At 51.3% G+C, this 21196-nt stretch overlaps 2 protein-coding genes across 4 annotated transcripts in view; one reads left to right on the top strand and one right to left on the bottom strand.

The window, feature by feature from the left end:
• Positions 1 to 1712: 1712 nt before the first annotated feature.
• rabep2 (rabaptin, RAB GTPase binding effector protein 2) lies at positions 1713 to 11634 on the bottom strand. Of its 3 annotated transcripts, XM_031893263.1 has the most exons (11): positions 11233 to 11529; positions 8112 to 8379; positions 7675 to 7791; positions 6654 to 6752; positions 6031 to 6168; positions 5812 to 5950; positions 5196 to 5207; positions 5001 to 5056; positions 4118 to 4216; positions 2482 to 2598; positions 1713 to 2113 (listed from the first exon to the last, which is right to left on the bottom strand). In XM_031893263.1, the coding sequence occupies exons 2-11, from the start codon at positions 8367 to 8369 to the stop codon at positions 2012 to 2014; spliced, it is 1137 nt and encodes a 378-aa protein (XP_031749123.1). In that variant the 5' UTR covers positions 8370 to 8379; positions 11233 to 11529; the 3' UTR covers positions 1713 to 2011. The 3 variants fall into 3 exon arrangements, with proteins under 3 accessions (XP_031749123.1, XP_031749124.1, XP_031749125.1); XM_031893264.1 differs by lacking the exon at positions 2482 to 2598 and having other exon boundaries at positions 11233 to 11634; XM_031893265.1 differs by lacking the exons at positions 6654 to 6752; positions 7675 to 7791 and having other exon boundaries at positions 11233 to 11538.
• The window catches only part of cd19 (CD19 molecule), a 30142-nt gene continuing 19968 nt past the window's right edge, over positions 11023 to 21196 (top strand). The window contains exon 1 of the mRNA XM_031893262.1: positions 11023 to 11209. The gene's annotated coding sequence lies outside the window, so the exon portion shown is untranslated. The remainder of the gene's footprint in view (positions 11210 to 21196) is intronic.

Raw genomic sequence — 21196 nt, 5'->3', positions numbered from 1 at the left:
CAGGATATGTTGGCGCTATATATATATATATATATATGTGTGTAAATAAAATAATAATAAAGACATTTTTAACACAGATTCCATTATGTTCCCCCAAGGCCAATTACACATATAACCCCCCTGGACCCCCAGTAGGGGCAAATATCACCCCATCCTGTTAGTTGTAGGAAATTTTCTGGTGTTGGTTTTGGGGGGGACTTAGACTCCCACATAATTCATTAAAGTCCTCCCAGGACTTCTATTCCGCCGTTGCACATTGTCTGCCCATTACTCAGCTTTTCTGTGCCCAAGAGCTGACATTCCCTACATTCCCTTTATCAGCTTAGTCGCTCTTCCCTGTACTTTCTCTATTTCATTACTGCCCCCCCTTATATATTTATATATAGTGACCCCCCCCTTAACTGCCCCCCCCCCCCCCAGTGTAACCAATCCCAACTGGGCCAGCCTTTCCCCATAACTGAGCCCATTCCCTTTATCAGCTTAGTCGCTCTTCCCTGTACTTTCTCTATTTCATTACTGCCCCCCCTTATATATTTATATATAGTGACCCCCCCCTTAACTGCCCCCCCCCCAGTGTAACCAATCCCAACTGGGCCAGCCTTTCCCCATAACTGAGCCCATTCCCTTTATCAGCTTAGTCGCTCTTCCCTGTACTTTCTCTATTTCATTACTGCCCCCCCTTATATATTTATATATAGTGACCCCCCCCTTAACTGCCCCCCCCCAGTGTAACCAATCCCAACTGGGCCAGCCTTTCCCTATAACTGAGCCCATTCCCTTTATCAGCTTAGTCGCTCTTCCCTGTACTTTCTCTATTTCATTACTGCCCCCCCTTATATATTTATATATAGTGCCCCCCCCTTAACTGCCCCCCCCCCCAGTGTAACCAATCCCAACTGGGCCAGCCTTTCCCCATAACTGAGCCCATTCCCTTTATCAGCTTAGTCGCTCTTCCCTGTACTTTCTCTATTTCATTACTGCCCCCCCTTATATATTTATATATAGTGACCCCCCCTTAACTGCCCCCCCCCAGTGTAACCAATCCCAACTGGGCCAGCCTTTCCTCATAACTGAGCCCATTCCCTTTATCAGCTTAGTCGCTCTTCCCTGTACTTTCTCTATTTCATTACTGCCCCCCCTTATATATTTATATATAGTGACCCCCCTTAACTGCCCCCCCCAGTGTAACCAATCCCAACTGGGCCAGCCTTTCCCCATAACTGAGCCCATTCCCTTTATCAGCTTAGTCGCTCTTCCCTGTACTTTCTCTATTTCATTACTGCCCCCCCTTATATATTTATATATAGTGACCCCCCCCTTAACTGCCCCCCCCCCCCAGTGTAACCAATCCCAACTGGGCCAGCTGAGCTGCGGTACTGTCTTTGTTATTCTCTATACTCACAGCAGACACTAGGGGGCAGCAGCTTATTTGCCCAGCACTGGGTATTAGCTGTTTAATAGCCCCCACTCGTTTGCACTGATACAGGGATTGGAGTAGAAGGAAACCAGTGAACACCAGGGGGTGGAGCCTTCCTATTCTGGGGGTGGAGCCTTCCTATTCTGGGGGATTATTCCATTTCCAAGCTGTGTCCAATAAGATCCCTAGTGATTATCTAAAGCTCCTCCCAATCCCATCTCCCAGCCAATAGAATGATAGGAATATTGTAGCTCCACACCCCATCAGAACCCGGGAGAACAGAACAAAACCCAAATTTGTATAAAAGAGACTTTTAATAAATTGTAACAGAAACTTGTTAGTTAATTAGTCATTCTAATGAGATGCATATGGTAAATATACTGCCTGGCTGCCCCAAGGGATGCTGGGACTGAGGTGCTCCGCCCGTTACATGGATAGAGGGTCCCACTGCCCCCGGTGCTACACGGAATCCCATGGCAGTAACTTACCTACCCACCTCCCTATAGTGCAAATGTTAGAGTTATAGTCACACCGGCCCTATGTACACTATACACCGCAGTGAGTCAGGGGCCCCTGAGGCTTCTGGGTGCAGAGTCAGGTTTCCTGCAGTTGGTTAATATCCGTGAGCCGAGTCCCTTCCAAGATGGAGCTCACGTCTGCCATGGAGTCCGCCTGGCGAATCTTCTCCAAACTCACCTGGAACATACGAGCTGTTATACAGTATATTCACCTGTTTCCCACCAGTATCCCACCATTGTCCCACCAGTATCCCACCATTGTCCCACCATTGTCCCACCATTGTCCCACCAGTATCCCACCATTGTCCCACCATTGTCCCATCAGTATCCCACCATTGTCCCACCAGTATCAAACCATTGTCCCACCATTGTCCCACCAGTATCCCACCATTGTCCCACCAGTATCCCACCATTGTCCCACCATTGTCCCACCAGTACTCCACCATTGACCCTCCAGTATCCCATGTCTATCCCACACTGCCCCTCCATAGACTATGGTGCCAGGTCCTACTGAGCTCCCACAAACTAAAGCCCCCCCCGGGGTACCTGCAGTGCCTGCGACAGACGCACAAAGTCCCTCTGAACCTCCTCGCTGGTCCCCAACTCGGCCTGAAGCCTCGAAACCTTAGTCTTCTCCTCACTGAGTGCGGCCTGGAGGCAAATCTGGGGAACAGGGGCAAGAAGGGGAGGAATGGGTTCTGTCCATTCTCTTGCACCAGCCTATCAACTACAGCCTGGCTCTTACCCCTTTCCTCTCCTCTTACCCCAAAACCTCCCCTTGTCTCCCATCCCTTCCCTCTCCTCTTACCCCTACTCCCCCCACCCCCCCCTTGTCTCCCATCCCTTCCCTCTTACCCCAACTCACCCCCACCTCCCCTTGTGTCCCATCCCTTCCCTCTTACCCCAAAACCTCCCCTTGTCTCCCATCCCTTCCCTCTCCTCTTACCCCGACTCCCCCCACCCCCCCCCCTTGTCTCCCATCCCTTCCCTCTTACCCCAACTCACCCCCACCTCCCCTTGTGTCCCACCCTTCCCTCTTACCCCAACTCACCCCCACCTCCCCTTGTCTCCCATCCCTTCCCTCTTACCCCCTCACCCCCACCTCCCCTTGTCTCCCATCCATTACCCCTCCTCTTACCCCTACTTACCCCTACTCCCCCCACCTCCCCTTGTCTCCCTTCCCTCTCCTCTTACCCCAACTCCCCCCACCCCCCCTTGTCTCCCATCCCTTCCCTCTTACCCCAACTCACCCCCACCTCCCCTTGTCTCCCATCCCTTCCCTCTTACCCCTCACCCCCACCTCCCCTTGTCTCCCATCCATTACCCCTCCTCTTACCCCTACTTACCCCTACTCCCCCCACCTCCCCTTGTCTCCCTTCCCTCTCCTCTTACCCCAACTCCCCCCACCCCCCCTTGTCTCCCATCCCTTCCCTCTTACCCCAACTCACCCCCACCTCCCCTTGTGTCCCATCCCTTCCTTTACTCCAAAACCCCCCCTTGTCTCCCATCCCTTCCCTCTTACCCCAACTCACCCCCACCTCCCCTTGTCTCCCATCCATTACCCCTCCTCTTTCCCCTACTCCCCCACCTCCCCTTGTCTCCCTTCCCTCTCCTCTTACCCCAACTCCCCCCACCCCCCCTTGTCTCCCATCCCTCTCCTCTTACCCCAACTCCCCCCCACCCCCCCTTGTCTCCCATCCCTCTCCTCTTACCCCAACTCCCCCCCACCCCCCTTGTCTCCCATCCCTCTCCTCTTACCCCAACTCCCCCCACCCCCCCTTGTCTCCCATCCCTTCCCTCTTACCCCAACTCACCCCCACCTCCCCTTGTGTCCCATCCCTTCCCTTACCCCAAAACCCCCCCTTGTCTCCCATCCCTTCCCTTACCCCAAAACCCCCCCTTGTCTCCCATCCCTTCCCTCTTACCCCAACTCACCCCCACCTCCCCTTGTCTCCCATCCATTACCCCTCCTCTTTCCCCTACTCCCCCCACCTCCCCTTGTCTCCCATCCATTACCCCTCCTCTTTCCCCTACTCCCCCCACCTCCCCTTGTGTCCCATCCCTTCCCTTACCCCAAAACCCCCCCTTGTCTCCCATCCCTTCCCTCTTACCCCAACTCACCCCCACCTCCCCTTGTCTCCTATCCATTACCACCCATACCCCCTGCCCCGCACACCCGTACCTTCCCTTCCTTCTCCTGTAGGAGGCACTTTTCCTGCTCACTCACAGACTCCCACAGTTTCTGCACTTGGCTCTCAGACTCCTGTAGCTGCAACTCAGTCTGTGGCGCAACGGCGCACGAGTAGGAAGCGCACGAGTAGGAAGCGCACGAGTAGGAAGCGCATGAGTAGGAAGCGCACGAGTAGGAAGCGCATGGATGCAGCACCAGGGGGAGAAGGTGCAGATTAATATACAGAAAAGCAGAGACACAAGTAAAACGGATCTTCCATTCAGTTACTGACCTACTCTGAGCAGCTTTCCAATTGGTCTTTATAGTTTATTTTATATGTTTGAAAATGCCGTCTGGTTGTCAAGGACCAAAAAATGCAAAATAATTTTTTTTTATCTTAACCCTGACCTTAGTTAATACCCCAATCAGAGCTGTAATACCCCAATCAGAGCTTAATACCCCAATCAGAGCTGTAATACCCCAATCAGGGCTGTAATACCCCAATCAGAGCCTTAATACCCCAATCAGGGCTTTAATACCCCAATCAGGGCTGTAATACCCCAATCAGAGCTTAATACCCCAATCAGAGCTGTAATACCCCAATCAGTGCTTAATACCCCAATCAGAGCTTAATACCCCAATCAGAGCTGTAATACCCCAATCAGAGCTGTAATACCCCAATCAGAGCTGTAATACCCCAATCAGAGCTGTAATACCCCAATCAGAGCTGTAATACCCCAATCAGAGCTGTAATACCCCAATCAGGGCTTTAATACCCTCAGTCACAGCTTCAATACCCTCAGTGAGAAAGCCCTGATTGGAGCGGGAGATCACGTGACTGTGAGTAGCCCCCCCAGCGGTCTCACAACACCCCCCGTTTGCCCAGCGGTCTCACCTGCTTCCTCTCCTGCTGGAGTCGCTCCATTTCTGTGCGCAGACTGGAGAGAGTGGCTGCCGGGGCACAAACACAGGGGGGCAATTAGCACAAAGGGTAAGTGTCGGCTTATTATGGGATATGGGGGGGTCCCTGGGTAGCAACGCACTATAGTAACCCAACCATAACGGACCCGACCCAGAAGCTTACACTCACCTTCCATGATCTCTGGGGGAGGGGCCGCAGGAAATGCAGAAAGGAGAGAAGATAAAGTGCAAGTCAAAACCATGGCAACAGGTGCAACAAAGTATCCCCTCCCCTTGCACCCCCAAATCTGTGTGTGTGTAACACCCCCCCGGGCTCAGTGTGACTTTTATTGGCTAAATGCTGGTGCCCCCCACCAATGTTATTAGGTACCTCCCCTGTAATAACCCTCATATGTGCCGTTACTATGGAAACCTGGTAACTCCCCGCCCACAATACTGACGTCACAATGTCTCTCACCTCTCCCCTCAGTCTCTCCAGATCTACCTGTGAGTGTGCCTGACTGAGTGTGAGTGTGCCTGACTGAGTGTGAGTGTGCCTGAGTGTGAGTGTGCCTGACTGAGTGTGAGTGTGCCTGACTGAGTGTGTCTGACTGTGTGTCTGAGTGTCTCTCTCACATCTCTGTCTCTCCAGATCTACCTGTGAGTGTGCCTGACTGAGTGTGAGTGTGCCTGACTGAGTGTGTCTGACTGTGTGTCTGAGTGTCTCTCTCACATCTCTGTCTCTCCAGATCTACCTGTGAGTGTGCCTGACTGAGTGTGCCTGACTGAGTGTGAATGTCTCTCACGTGTCTCCTCTGTGTGTGTCTCTTGCTGGACCCGCAGTTGCCCCTCCAGGAGGCTCTTTTCCCGCTGCTCCAGTTTCAGCTCCTCCTGTAGGGACACAATCTCTATACAGAGTCTCTCCTGTCGGTGCTGCACCGCCCTCTGCAGGAAGGAAGGAGAATGGCAGTGATTGGCCAGTCTTGCGGTGGAACAGCCCAGTGCATGCTGGGAATCCCGTGTACCTGGGTGGGGGAGGGTTCCACAGTGACTCTCGGCTCCCCGGGGGCAGTTGCAGAGCTCAGGGCCCTCAGCTTCTCGTTCTCCTCATTCAGGCAATTGACCTCTTGGCACAAGCGGTTGAAAGTGGCAGTTAGTGTCGCCTGTGAGGCACAAGGAGGCAGAGAGAAATAAGGGGGCGGAGCTGAAGGGCAGGGTGGGTTCTGGTGTATAAACTACACACAAAATAAACATATTCCCCCCCCCATGGGAGAAGCATTAGGTCCTATTGGTACATCCACCCATAGGAGAAAAGCACAGCATTGTGGGTAATAAGCAAGGTCCAATCATAGGAGAAAAGCATTGTGGGTAATAAGCATGGTCCAATCATAGGAGAAAGGCATTGTGGGTAATAAGCATGGTCCAATCATAGGAGAAAAGCATTGTGGGTAATAAGCATGGTCCAATCATAGGAGAAAAGCATTGTGGGTAATAAGCATGGTCCAATCATAGGAGAAAAGCATTGTGGGTAATAAGCATGGTCCAATCATAGGAGAAAAGCATTGTGGGTAATAAGCATGGTCCAACCTTAAGAGATCAGCAGAGCATTGTGGGTAATGAGTGGCCCTGTGGGTAATGTCGCCCTCACCATTTGTCTTGTTGTCTTCTGCTGGGTGTCACTCAAGGTTCTCTGAAGGTTCTGGAGAAGTTCTTCTGAGCTCTTTATCTGATCCAGCAAGACCTGCACCTACAGGGGCGGGAGAGTAACAGCAGGGCATGATGGGAGACGGTGTAAATGAACAACTGACAGATGGCAAGCTCTTGCACACAGGGGTGCAACCGCCATCTCTGCTCCCCAAGCCCGGCCAGGTGGGTCTGAATGCAGGGGGGCTCCCCGAGCCTGGCCAGGTAGGTCCGACTGCGGGGGGCTCCCCGAGCCTGGTCAGGTAGGTCCGACTGCGGGGGGGGGCTCCCAAGCCCGGCCAGGTAGGTCCAACAGCAGGGGGCTCCCCGAGCCTGGCCAGGTAGGTCCGACTGTAGGAGACAATCCCGGTGCCAACCTGGTGCCCCTCACTGACTGGGACTGTTCCCCAATAACATCTATTGCCCCAGGGCAGGAGCAGCACTTACACGTTGGGTGTCGCCAAAGTGCCGGACCAATCACATTGAACGTCTTACAGAGCCTCACTGTGCAGTTGGTCTGTCTGGCAGATACATGGGGGGCAGGACTGTCCATATGTACGCACACCCTATCACTCACCAGCAGGCAATTATATGAACCAATGGTGAAGCAGGGGCTAATAACCAGAAGAACTTGAGGAACCCGTCCCAGATGCCACCAGGGCAAGGCTCTCCCCAAAGGGGCGGGTGCCCAAGAATGTTCCCTGGAGCTCTTGCCCCATTTGGGGGGGGTCGGAGCGACTCGGCCCTTTACTACCAATAATATTATATGAGCCCAATGTCCTGTATCCAGACTCACCAGGTGGGGCATTTCACACTAAATTATAGAAGCCACGCCCAGTTCTGTCCAGCCACGCCTCCTACGCACCCAGGCCAGACTTTCTGGGAGCTCACACTCTCGTGAGTGACACTGGGGTGTCAGTAGGATAAAGAACCCCCAAGTCCCCGGCATGTTGGCGAGGGTTAAACTGGGCACCGGGGCATCTCACCTGGGTGGCACATTCCTCCGAGCTGCAGCGCAGCGCCTCCTGCAGGCACTCCTTCTCCCGCGTCGCCCGCTCCAGTCTCTCCGTGGCGCTCTGTAGGGCCACTCTCTGCTCTGTCACCTGTGCGGGGGCAAGTAGGGCAAGTCACCCCCAGCAGAACCGTCTCCTTACACATTTCCCACAATGCACTGCAGCCATATCCCACAATGCACATTGGTGCCAAGGGCTGTAGGTGCACTTCCTCCCATTGGGTCAGACTCAGACTTTAGCAGCCTATGGGGGAGGAGCCTGGCCAGGGTACTGTCAGTAGGGCAAGTCACCCCCAGCAGAACCGTCTCCTTACACATATCCCACAATGCACTGCAGCCATATGCAGGGTTCTGTCGGTAGGTTCCACACATGTATACAGTGCCATATATTTGCCCCCGGTATATACCCACCTCCTGCTCTGGCACCAGCTGATACCCCGAGGGGGGAATGTAGATGCACTCGGGAACCAGAGTTGCCGTGGAAACCAGAGAGGCGGTGTCCTCCTTGCCAGGTATCAGCCTCTCCCCGGGGAAGGAAGAGATGGAGACGCAGTCGAACCCGCGGGCAAACGTTTCGGCCACCGGGGTAACTTCCAGCTCCTCCCCAGGGAAATCTGCCGAGGGGGAGATTGGTTCCTGCCCCGAATCCTCATCCTCCAACTGAGACATGGGGAGTCCCCTGCCGAGAGAGAGCAGCCAATGGGCACTCCCCGTGCCACCTACTGTGCCCAACCCTTACCTGCCGGCTCCACTGTCCCCCCACGTATACTCCCATACACTGGCACACACCCCCATACACTGGCACCCCCCATACACTGGCACCCCCCCCCATACACCGGCACACCCCCCATACACTGGCACCCCCCCCCCATACACTGGCACACACCCCATACACTGGCACACCCCCCCATACACTGGCACCCCCCCATTACACTGGCACCCACCCCCCCATACACTGGCACACCCCCCCATACACCGGCACACCCCCCCATACAGTGGCAACCCCCCATACAGTGGCACCCCCCATTACACCGGCACACCCCCCCATACACTGGCACCCCCCATACACCGGCACACCCCCCCATTACACTGGCACACCCCACCCCCCCCCATACACTGGCACACCCCACCCCCCCATTACACCGGCACACCCCCCCATACATGCACACCCCACCCCCCCATACACCGGCACACCCCCCCATACAGTGGCACCCCCCCATACACCGGCACACCCCCCCATACAGTGGCACCCCCCCATACACCGGCACACCCCCCATACAGTGGCACCCCCCCCATACACCGGCACACCCCCCCATACACTGGCACCACCCCCCCATACAGTGGCACCCCCCCCCCATACACTGGCACACCCCCCCATACAGTGGCACCCCCCCATACACCGGCACACCCCCCCATACAGTGGCACCCCCCCATACACTGGCACCCACCCCCCCATACACTGGCACCCCCCCATACAGTGGCACACCCCCCATACACCGGCACACCCCCCCATACACCGGCACACCCCCCCATACAGTGGCACCCCCCCATACAGTGGCACCCCCCCATACAGTGGCACCCCCCCATACACCGGCACACCCCCCCATACAAGTGGCACCCCCCCATACAGTGGCACACCCCCATACACCGGCACCCCCCCATACACTGGCACCCCCCACCCCCCCATACACCGGCACCCCCCCATACACCGGCACCCCCCCCCCCATACACCGGCACACCCCCCCATACACCGGCACCCCCCCCCATACAAACACTTACTCACACACTCACACTGTTACTCACTCACACTGTTACACACTCATACTCACACACTCACTCACACTGTTACTCACACACTCACTCACACTGTTACTCACTCACACACACTCATACTCACACACAGTTACACACTCACTCACACACACACACTCACACACTCATACTCACACACACACTCACAGTTACACACACACACACTCACACACATACTCACACACACAGTTACACACTCACACACATACTCACACACATACACACACACTCACACACACACTCACACACACTCATACTCACACACACAGTTACACACTCACACACACACTCACACACTCACACACATACTCACACACATACACACACACTCACACACACACTCACAGTTACACACACACACACTCACACACTCATACTCACACACACAGTTACACACTCACACACACACACACACACTCACACACTCACACACACACACACTCACACACACAGTTACACACTCACACACATACTCACACACATACACACACACTCACACACACACTCACAGTTACACACACACACACTCACACACATACTCACACACACAGTTACACACTCACACACATACTCACACACATACACACACACTCACACACACACTCACAGTTACACACACACACACACTCACACACTCATACTCACACACACAGTTACACACTCACACACACACTCACACACTCACACACACTCACACACACAGTTACACACTCACACACATACTCACACACATACACACACACTCACACACACACTCACAGTTACACACACACACACTCACACACTCATACTCACACACACAGTTACACACTCACACACACACTCACACACTCACACACACACACACACTCACACACACAGTTACACACTCACACACATACTCACACACATACACACACACTCACACACACTCACAGTTACACACACACACACTCACACACTCATACTCACACACACAGTTACACACTCACACACACACTCACACACACACTCACACACTCACACACTCACACACACTCACACACACAGTTACACACTCACACTCACACAATCACACACACACAGTTACACACTCACTCACACACACACTCACACACACAGTTACACACTCACACACACACACACAGTTACACACTCACTCACACACAGTTACACTCACACTCACTCACACACAGTTACACTCACACTCACTCACACACTCACTCACACACTCATACTCACACACACACTCACAGTTACACACACACACACTCACACTCATACTCACACACACAGTTACACACTCACACACACTCACACACACACATACACACATACACACATACTCACACACTCACACACTCACAGTTACACACACACACACTCACACTCATACTCACACACACAGTTACACACTCACACACACTCACACACACACATACACACATACACACATACACACATACTCACACACTCACACACTCACAGTTACACACACACACACTCACACACACACTCACACTCACACAGTTACACTCACACTCACTCACACTCACACAGTTACACTCACACTCACTCACACACTCACACTCACACAAACAGGACACAATGTAGGAAAGTGAAACACCGGGGCATTATGGGAGCAGGTTGGATCCCAAGGAGTTGATTGGAGTAGAAATGAACAACCTGCAGTTCCATTCCTGCTGCCCCGGGTTGGGGTAAGTAATAATCGGGTAATTACCTTCTCTTTTCCCCTCGATCCTCTCTCTTCTCCGCTGCCCAAACTTTCTCTTTCTCTCTCCTCTAATCCTCTCCCGACACGTTTCCGTATCCGCTCGGCAATCTCCGCCAATACTCGGCCCCTAGTCCCCCAGGTCTCGGCTCCCAACTCGGCAATCTTCGGCACTACTCGCCTGCGCACTAATCTCACTAGAATGGGACGTTCGGAAATCTCAGGAGCAGTCCAATCCGTCTCCTTCACTCCGTTACTTCCAACCACTTCCCAGCTCAGCACTGCCCCTGGCGGCCACTCCTATAAACCAGTAGCTGCACATAGAGACTGCGCAGTCTCCCCACCCCGCCAGCAGGGGGCTCATGTGAAACCCTAAGATTACAGGGTGCGATGACCTTCCTGCCAATTCCGTGCTCCCTAATTTGTGGAACAGTTTGGGGGTTCCATTCCCATTAACCCCTGCCCCAGTGAGCTTACACTCTAAGGTCCCTATCCCATTCCCATTAGCCCCTGCCCCAGTGAGCTTACAATCTAAGGTCCCTATCCCATTCCCATTAGCCCCTGCCCCAGTGAGCTTACAATCTAAGGCCCCTATCACATTCCTATCAGTCCCTGCCCCAGTGAGCTTACAATCTAAGGTCCCTATCCCATTCCCATCAGTCCCTGCCCCAGTGAGCTTACAATCTAACGTCCCTATCCCATTCCCATCAGCCCCTGCCCCAGTGAGCTTACAATCTAAGGCCCCTATCCCATTCCCATCAGCCCCTGCCCCAGTGAGCTTACAATCTAAGGTCCCTATCCCATTCCCATCAGCCCCTGCCCCAGTGAGCTTACACTCTAAGGTCCCTATCCCATTCCCATTAGCCCCTGCCCCAGTGAGCTTACAATCTAAGGCCCCTATCACATTCCTATCAGTCCCTGCCCCAGTGAGCTTACAATCTAAGGTCCCTATCCCATTCCCATCAGCCCCTGCCCCAGTGAGCTTACAATCTAATGTCCCTATCCCATTCCCATCAGTCCCTGCCCCAGTGAGCTTACAATCTAAGGCCATGTTGTTGAATTACAACTCCCTGCAGCTGTGATTGCCATGACACACTCCATTGAGAAAGTCTTTGCACAAAAGTCCCCGGGTGTTTCCCCCGCCCCCAGGGGGCACTTCCTGTTACAGGGGCACTTACAGGAAGCAGCAGCTGCAGGGGAGAGTGAAGAGGAAAAAGCTTCACAGCCATTTAACCCTATGTTTGCTGTTCCACAGGAAGATCAGGCGACAAACAGGAAGTAGCCATTTGTGTAGCGCTGAGTGCACTGAGAGTTAACCCTTCCTTGTTTCCTCACAGCGCAGCCCCCCCCAGAGGCACTGGGGCACCCACTAAATCCCAAACCACCTGTGCTCATGTATTATAAGGGATAATGTACCCCCTACTGTAAATGATAAGGATATTAGCAGTCACTGAGGGGTTCTGTGCCCCCCATATAAAGGCACAAGGCTGCAGGCTGAGTTATACAGGGAACTCTGAGTATCACTCATGTATTATAAGGGATAATGTACCCCCTACTGTAAATGATAAGGATATTAGCAGTCACTGAGGGGTTCTGTGCCCCCCATATAAAGGCACAAGGCTGCAGGCTGAGTTATACAGGGAACTCTGAGTATCACTCATGTATTATAAGGGATAATGTACCCCCTACTGTAAATGATAAGGATATTAGCAGTCACTGAGGGGTTCTGTGCCCCCCATATAAAGGCACAAGGCTGCAGGCTGAGTTATACAGGGAACTCTGAGTATCACTCATGTATTATACGGGATAATGTACCCCCTACTGTAAATGATAAGGATATTAGCAGTCACTGAGGGGTTCTGTGCCCCCCATATAAAGGCACAAGGCTGCAGGCTGAGTTATACAGGGAACTCTGAGTATCACTCATGTATTATAAGGGATAATGTACCCCCTACTGTAAATGATAAGGATATTAGCAGTCACTGAGGGGTTCTGTGCCCCCCATATAAAGGCACAAGGCTGCAGGCTGAGTTATACAGGGAACTCTGAGTATCACTCATGTATTATAAGGGATAATGTACCCCCTACTGTAAATGATAAGGATATTAGCAGTCACTGAGGGGTTCTGTGCCCATATAAAGGCACAAGGCTGCAGGCTGAGTTATACAGGGAACTCTGAGTATCACTCATGTATTATAGGGATAATGTACCCCCTACTGTAAATGATAAGGATATTAGCAGTCACTGAGGGGTTCTGTGCCCATATAAAGGCACAAGGCTGCAGGCTGAGTTATACAGGGAACTCTGAGTATCACTCATGTATTATAAGGGATAATGTACCCCCTACTGTAAATGATAAGGATATTAGCAGTCACTGAGGGGTTCTGTGCCCCCCATATAAAGGCACAAGGCTGCAGGCTGAGTTATACAGGGAACTCTGAGTATCACTCATGTATTATAAGGGATAATGTACCCCCTACTGTAAATGATAAGGATATTAGCAGTCACTGAGGGGCTCTGTGCCCCCCATATAAAGGCACAAGGCTGCAGGCTGAGTTATACAGGGAACTCTGAGTATCACTCATGTATTATAAGGGATAATGTACCCCCTACTGTAAATGATAAGGATATTAGCAGTCACTGAGGGGTTCTGTGCCCCCCATATAAAGGCACAAGGCTGCAGGCTGAGTTATACAGGGAACTCTGAGTATCACTCATGTATTATAAGGGATAATGTACCCCCTACTGTAACTGATAAGGATACTGATAAGGATACTCTCCAGGCTACACACAGTAGGACAAGAGATACTACTCTCCAGGCTACACACAGTAGGACAAGAGATACTACTCCCCAGGCTACACACAGTAGGACAAGAGTTACTACTCCCCAGGCTACACACAGTAGGACAAGAGATACTACTCCCCAGGCTACACACAGTAGGACAAGAGTTACTACTCCCCAGGCTACACACAGTAGGACAAGAGACACTACTCTCCAGGCTACACTCAGTAGGACAAGAGATACTACTCTCCAGGCTACACACAGTAGGACAAGAGATACTACTCTCCAGGCTACACACAGTAGGACAAGAGATACTACTCTCCAGGCTACACACAGTAGGACAAGAGATACTACTCTCCAGGCTACACACAGTAGGACAAGAGATACTACTCTCCAGGCTACACACAGTAGGACAAGAGATACTACTCTCCAGGCTACACTCAGTAGGACAAGAGATACTACTCTCCAGGCTACACACAGTAGGACAAGAGATACTACTCTCCAGGCTACACACAGTAGGACAAGAGATACTACTCTCCAGGCTACACTCAGTAGGACAAGAGATACTACTCTCCAGGCTACACACAGTAGGACAAGAGATACTACTCTCCAGGCTACACACAGTAGGACAAGAGATACTACTCCCCAGGCTACACACAGTAGGACAAGAGACGCTACTCTCCAGGCTACACACAGTAGGGCAAGAGATACTACTCCCCAGGCTACACACAGTAGGACAAGAGACACTACTCTCCAGGCTACACACAGTAGGACAAGAGATACTACTCTCCAGGCTACACACAGTAGGACAAGAGACACTACTCTCCAGGCTACACACAGTAGGACAAGAGTTACTACTCCCCAGGCTACACACAGTAGGACAAGAGTTACTACTCCCCAGGCTACACACAGTAGGACAAGAGATACTACTCCCCAGGCTACACACAGTAGGACAAGAGATACTACTCTCCAGGCTACACACAGTAGGACAAGAGATACTACTCCCCAGGCTACACACAGTAGGACAAGAGACACTACTCTCCAGGCTATACACAGTAGGACAAGAGATACTACTCTCCAGGCTACACACAGTAGGACAAGAGATACTACTCTCCAGGCTACACACAGTAGGACAAGAGATACTACTCTCCAGGCTACACTCAGTAGGACAAGAGACACTACTCTCCAGGCTACACACAGTAGGACAAGAGACACTACTCTCCAGGCTACACACAGTAGGACAAGAGATACTACTCCCCAGGCTACACACAGTAGGACAAGAGATACTACTCCCCAGGCTACACACAGTAGGACAAGAGATACTACTCCCCAGGCTACACACAGTAGGACAAGAGATATTACTCTCCAGGCTACACACAGTAGGGCAAGAGATACTACTCCCCAGGCTACACACAGTAGGACAAGAGATACTACTCTCCAGGCTACACACAGTAGGACAAGAGATACTACTCCCCAGGCTACACACAGTAGGACAAGAGATACTACTCTCCAGGCTACACACAGTAGGACAAGAGATACTACTCTCCAGGCTACACACAGTAGGGCAAGAGACACTACTCTCCAGGCTACACACAGTAGGACAAGAGACACTACTCTCCAGGCTACACACAGTAGGACAAGAGATACTACTCTCCAGGCTACACACAGTAGGACAAGAGATACTACTCCCCAGGCTACACACAGTAGGACAAGAGACGCTACTCTCCAGGCTACACACAGTAGGGCAAGAGACACTACTCTCCAGGCTACACACAGTAGGGCAAGAGACACTACTCTCCAGGCTACACACAGTAGGACAAGAGACACTACTCTCCAGGCTACACACAGTAGGACAAGAGATACTACTCTCCAGGCTACACACAGTAGGACAAGAGATACTACTCCCCAGGCTACACACAGTAGGACAAGAGATACTACTCTCCAGGCTACACACAGTAGGACAAGAGATACTACTCCCCAGGCTACACACAGTAGGACAAGAGATACTACTCTCCAGGCTACACACAGTAGGACAAGAGATACTACTCCCCAGGCTACACACAGTAGGACAAGAGATACTACTCTCCAGGCTACACACAGTAGGACAAGAGATATTACTCTCCAGGCTACACACAGTAGGACAAGAGATTCTACTCTCCAGGCTACACACAGTAGGGCAAGAGATACTACTCTCCAGGCTACACACAGTAGGACAAGAGATACTACTCCCCAGGCTACACACAGTAGGACAAGAGATTCTACTCTCCAGGCTACACACAGTAGGGCAAGAGATACTACTCTCCAGGCTACACACAGTAGGACAAGAGATTCTACTCTCCAGGCTACACACAGTAGGGCAAGAGATACTACTCTCCAGGCTACACACAGTAGGACAAGAGATTCTACTCTCCAGGCTACACACAGTAGGACAAGAGATACTACTCTCCAGGCTACACACAGTAGGACAAGAGATTCTACTCTCCAGGCTACACACAGTAGGGCAAGAGATACTACTCTCCAGGCTACACACAGTAGGACAAGAGATACTACTCTCCAGGCTACACACAGTAGGACAAGAGATACTACTCTCCAGGCTAAACGCAGTAGGACAAGAGATACTACTCTCCAGGCTACACACAGTAGGGCAAGAGATACTACTCTCCAGGCTACACACAGTAGGGCAAGAGATACTACTCTCCAGGCTACACACAGTAGGACAAGAGATACTACTCTCCAGGCTACACACAGTTGGGCAAGAGATACTACTCTCCAGGCTACACACAGTAGGACAAGAGACACTACTCTCCAGGATACACACAGTAGGACAAGAGACACTACTCTCCAGGCTACACACAGTAGGACAAGAGATACTACTCTCCAGGCTACACACAGTAGGACAAGAGATACTACTCTCCAGGCTACACACAGTTGGGCAAGAGATACTACTCTCCAGGCTACACACAGTAGGACAAGAGACACTACTCTCCAGGATACACACAGTAGGACAAGAGATTCTACTCTCCAGGCTACACACAGTAGGACAAGAGACACTACTCTCCAGGCTACACACAGTAGGGCAAGAGATACTACTCTCCAGGCTACACACAGTAGGGCAAGAGACACTACTCTCCAGGCTACACACAGTAGGACAAGAGATACTACTCTCCAGGCTACACACAGTAGGACAAGAGATACTACTCCCCAGGCTACACACAGTAGGACAAGAGATACTACTCTCCAGGCTACACACAGTAGGACAAGAGATACTACTCTCCAGGCTAAATGCAGTAGGACAAGAGATACTACTCTCCAGGCTACACGCAGTAGGACAAGAGATACTACTCTCCAGGCTACACACAGTAGGGCAAGAGACACTACTCTCCAGGCTACACACAGTAGGACAAGAGATACTACTCTCCAGGCTACACTCAGTAGGACAAGAGACACTACTCTCCAGGCTACACACAGTAGGGCAAGAGACACTACTCTCCAGGCTACACACAGTAGGGCAGGAGACACTACTCTCCAGGCTACACACAGTAGGACAAGAGATACTACTCTCCAGGCTACACGCAGTAGGACAAGAGATATTACTCTCCAGGCTACACACAGTAGGACAAGAGATACTACTCTCCAGGCTACACACAGTAGGACAAGAGACACTACTCTCCAGGCTACACACAGTAGGACAAGAGATACTACTCTCCAGGCTACACACAGTAGGACAAGAGACACTACTCTCCAGGCTACACACAGTAGGACAAGAGATACTACTCTCCAGGCTACACACAGTAGGACAAGAGATACTACTCTCCAGGCTACACTCAGTAGGACAAGAGACACTACTCTCCAGGCTACACACAATAGGACAAGAGATACTACTCTCCAGGCTACACACAGTAGGACAAGAGATACTACTCTCCAGGCTAAACGCAGTAGGACAAGAGATACTACTCTCCAGGCTACACGCAAGTAGGACAAGAGATATTACTCTCCAGGCTACACGCAGTAGGACAAGAGATATTACTCTCCAGGCTACACGCAGTAGGACAAGAGATACTACTCTCCAGGCTACACACAGTAGGACAAGAGACACTACTCTCCAGGCTACACACAGTAGGACAAGAGATACTACTCCCCAGGCTACACACAGTAGGACAAGAGATACTACTCTCCAGGCTACACACAATAGGACAAGAGATACTACTCTCCAGGCTACACACAGTAGGACAAGAGATACTACTCTCCAGGCTAAACGCAGTAGGACAAGAGATACTACTCTCCAGGCTACACGCAGTAGGACAAGAGATATTACTCTCCAGGCTACACGCAGTAGGACAAGAGATATTACTCTCCAGGCTACACACAGTAGGACAAGAGATACTACTCTCCAGGCTACACACAGTAGGACAAGAGACACTACTCTCCAGGCTACACACAGTAGGACAAGAGATACTACTCCCCAGGCTACACACAGTGGGACAAGAGATACTACTCTCCAGGCTACACACAATAGGACAAGAGATACTACTCTCCAGGCTACACACAGTAGGACAAGAGATACTACTCTCCAGGCTACACACAGTAGGACAAGAGATACTACTCTCCAGGCTAAACGCAGTAGGACAAGAGATACTACTCTCCAGGCTACACACAGTAGGGCAAGAGATACTACTCTCCAGGCTAAATGCAGTAGGACAAGAGATACTACTCTCCAGGCTACACGCAGTAGGACAAGAGATACTACTCTCCAGGCTACACACAGTAGGGCAAGAGACACTACTCTCCAGGCTACACACAGTAGGACAAGAGATACTACTCTCCAGGCTACACTCAGTAGGACAAGAGACACTACTCTCCAGGCTACACACAGTAGGGCAAGAGACACTACTCTCCAGGCTACACACAGTAGGGCAAGAGACACTACTCTCCAGGCTACACACAGTAGGACAAGAGATACTACTCTCCAGGCTACACGCAGTAGGACAAGAGATATTACTCTCCAGGCTACACACAGTAGGACAAGAGATACTACTCTCCAGGCTACACACAGTAGGACAAGAGACACTACTCTCCAGGCTACACACAGTAGGACAAGAGATACTACTCTCCAGGCTACACACAGTAGGACAAGAGACACTACTCTCCAGGCTACACACAGTAGGACAAGAGATACTACTCTCCAGGCTACACACAGTAGGACAAGAGATACTACTCTCCAGGCTACACTCAGTAGGACAAGAGACACTACTCTCCAGGCTACACACAATAGGACAAGAGATACTACTCTCCAGGCTACACACAGTAGGACAAGAGATACTACTCTCCAGGCTAAACGCAGTAGGACAAGAGATACTACTCTCCAGGCTACACGCAGTAGGACAAGAGATATTACTCTCCAGGCTACACGCAGTAGGACAAGAGATATTACTCTCCAGGCTACACACAGTAGGACAAGAGATACTACTCTCCAGGCTACACACAGTAGGACAAGAGACACTACTATCCAGGCTACACACAGTAGGACAAGAGATACTACTCCCCAGGCTACACACAGTAGGACAAGAGATACTACTCTCCAGGCTACACACAATAGGACAAGAGATACTACTCTCCAGGCTACACACAGTAGGACAAGAGATACTACTCTCCAGGCTAAACGCAGTAGGACAAGAGATACTACTCTCCAGGCTACACACAGTAGGACAAGAGATATTACTCTCCAGGCTACACACAGTAGGGCAAGAGATACTACTCTCCAGGCTACACACAGTAGGACAAGAGATACTACTCTCCAGGCTACACACAGTAGGACAAGAGATACTACTCTCCAGGCTACACACAGTAGGACAAGAGATATTACTCTCCAGGCTACACGCAGTAGGACAAGAGATATTACTCTCCAGGCTACACGCAGTAGGACAAGAGATATTACTCTCCAGGCTACACACAGTAGGACAAGAGATACTACTCTCCAGGCTACACACAGTAGGACAAGAGACACTACTCTCCAGGCTACACACAGTAGGACAAGAGATACTACTCCCCAGGCTACACACAGTAGGACAAGAGATACTACTCTCCAGGCTACACACAATAGGACAAGAGATACTACTCTCCAGGCTACACACAGTAGGACAAGAGATACTACTCTCCAGGCTACACACAGTAGGACAAGAGATACTACTCTCCAGGCTACACACAGTAGGACAAGAGATACTACTCTCCAGGCTACACACAGTAGGACAAGAGATATTACTCTCCAGGCTACACGCAGTAGGACAAGAGATAATACTCTCCAGGCTACACGCAGTAGGACAAGAGATATTACTCTCCAGGCTACACGCAGTAGGACAAGAGATATTACTCTCCAGGCTACACACAGTAGGACAAGAGATACTACTCTCCAGGCTACACACAGTAGGGCAAGAGACACTACTCTCCAGGCTACACACAGTAGGACAAGAGATACTACTCTCCAGGCTACACACAGTAGGACAAGAGATACTACTCTCCAGGCTACACACAGTAGGACAAGAGACACTACTCTCCAGGCTAAACGCAGTAGGACAAGAGATAATACTCTCCAGGCTACACGCAGTAGGACAAGAGATATTACTCTCCAGGCTACACGCAGTAGGACAAGAGATATTACTCTCCAGGCTACACACAGTAGGACAAGAGATACTACTCTCCAGGCTACACACAGTAGGGCAAGAGACACTACTCTCCAGGCTACACACAGTAGGACAAGAGATACTACTCTCCAGGCTACACACAGTAGGACAAGAGACACTACTCTCCAGGCTACACACAGTAGGACAAGAGATACTACTCTCCAGGCTACACACAGTAGGACAAGAGATACTACTCTCCAGGCTACACACAGTAGGACAAGAGATACTACTCTCCAGGCTACACACAGTAGGACAAGAGATACTACTCTCCAGGCTACACACAGTAGGACAAGAGATACTACTCTCCAGGCTAAACGCAGTAGGACAAGAGATACTACTCTCCAGGCTACACGCAGTAGGACAAGAGATATTACTCTCCAGGCTACACGCAGTAGGACAAGAGATATTACTCTCCAGGCTACACACAGTAGGACAAGAGATACTACTCTCCAGGCTACACACAGTAGGACAAGAGATACTACTCTCCAGGCTACACACAGTAGGACAAGAGATA

The sequence above is a fragment of the Xenopus tropicalis genome, chromosome 9 (genome assembly GCF_000004195.4).
Source record: "Xenopus tropicalis strain Nigerian chromosome 9, UCB_Xtro_10.0, whole genome shotgun sequence".
NCBI lineage: Eukaryota > Metazoa > Chordata > Amphibia > Anura > Pipidae > Xenopus > Xenopus tropicalis.
The sequence above is the reverse complement of the archived record's forward strand: the minus strand, read 5'-3'. Positions and strand labels throughout refer to the sequence as shown.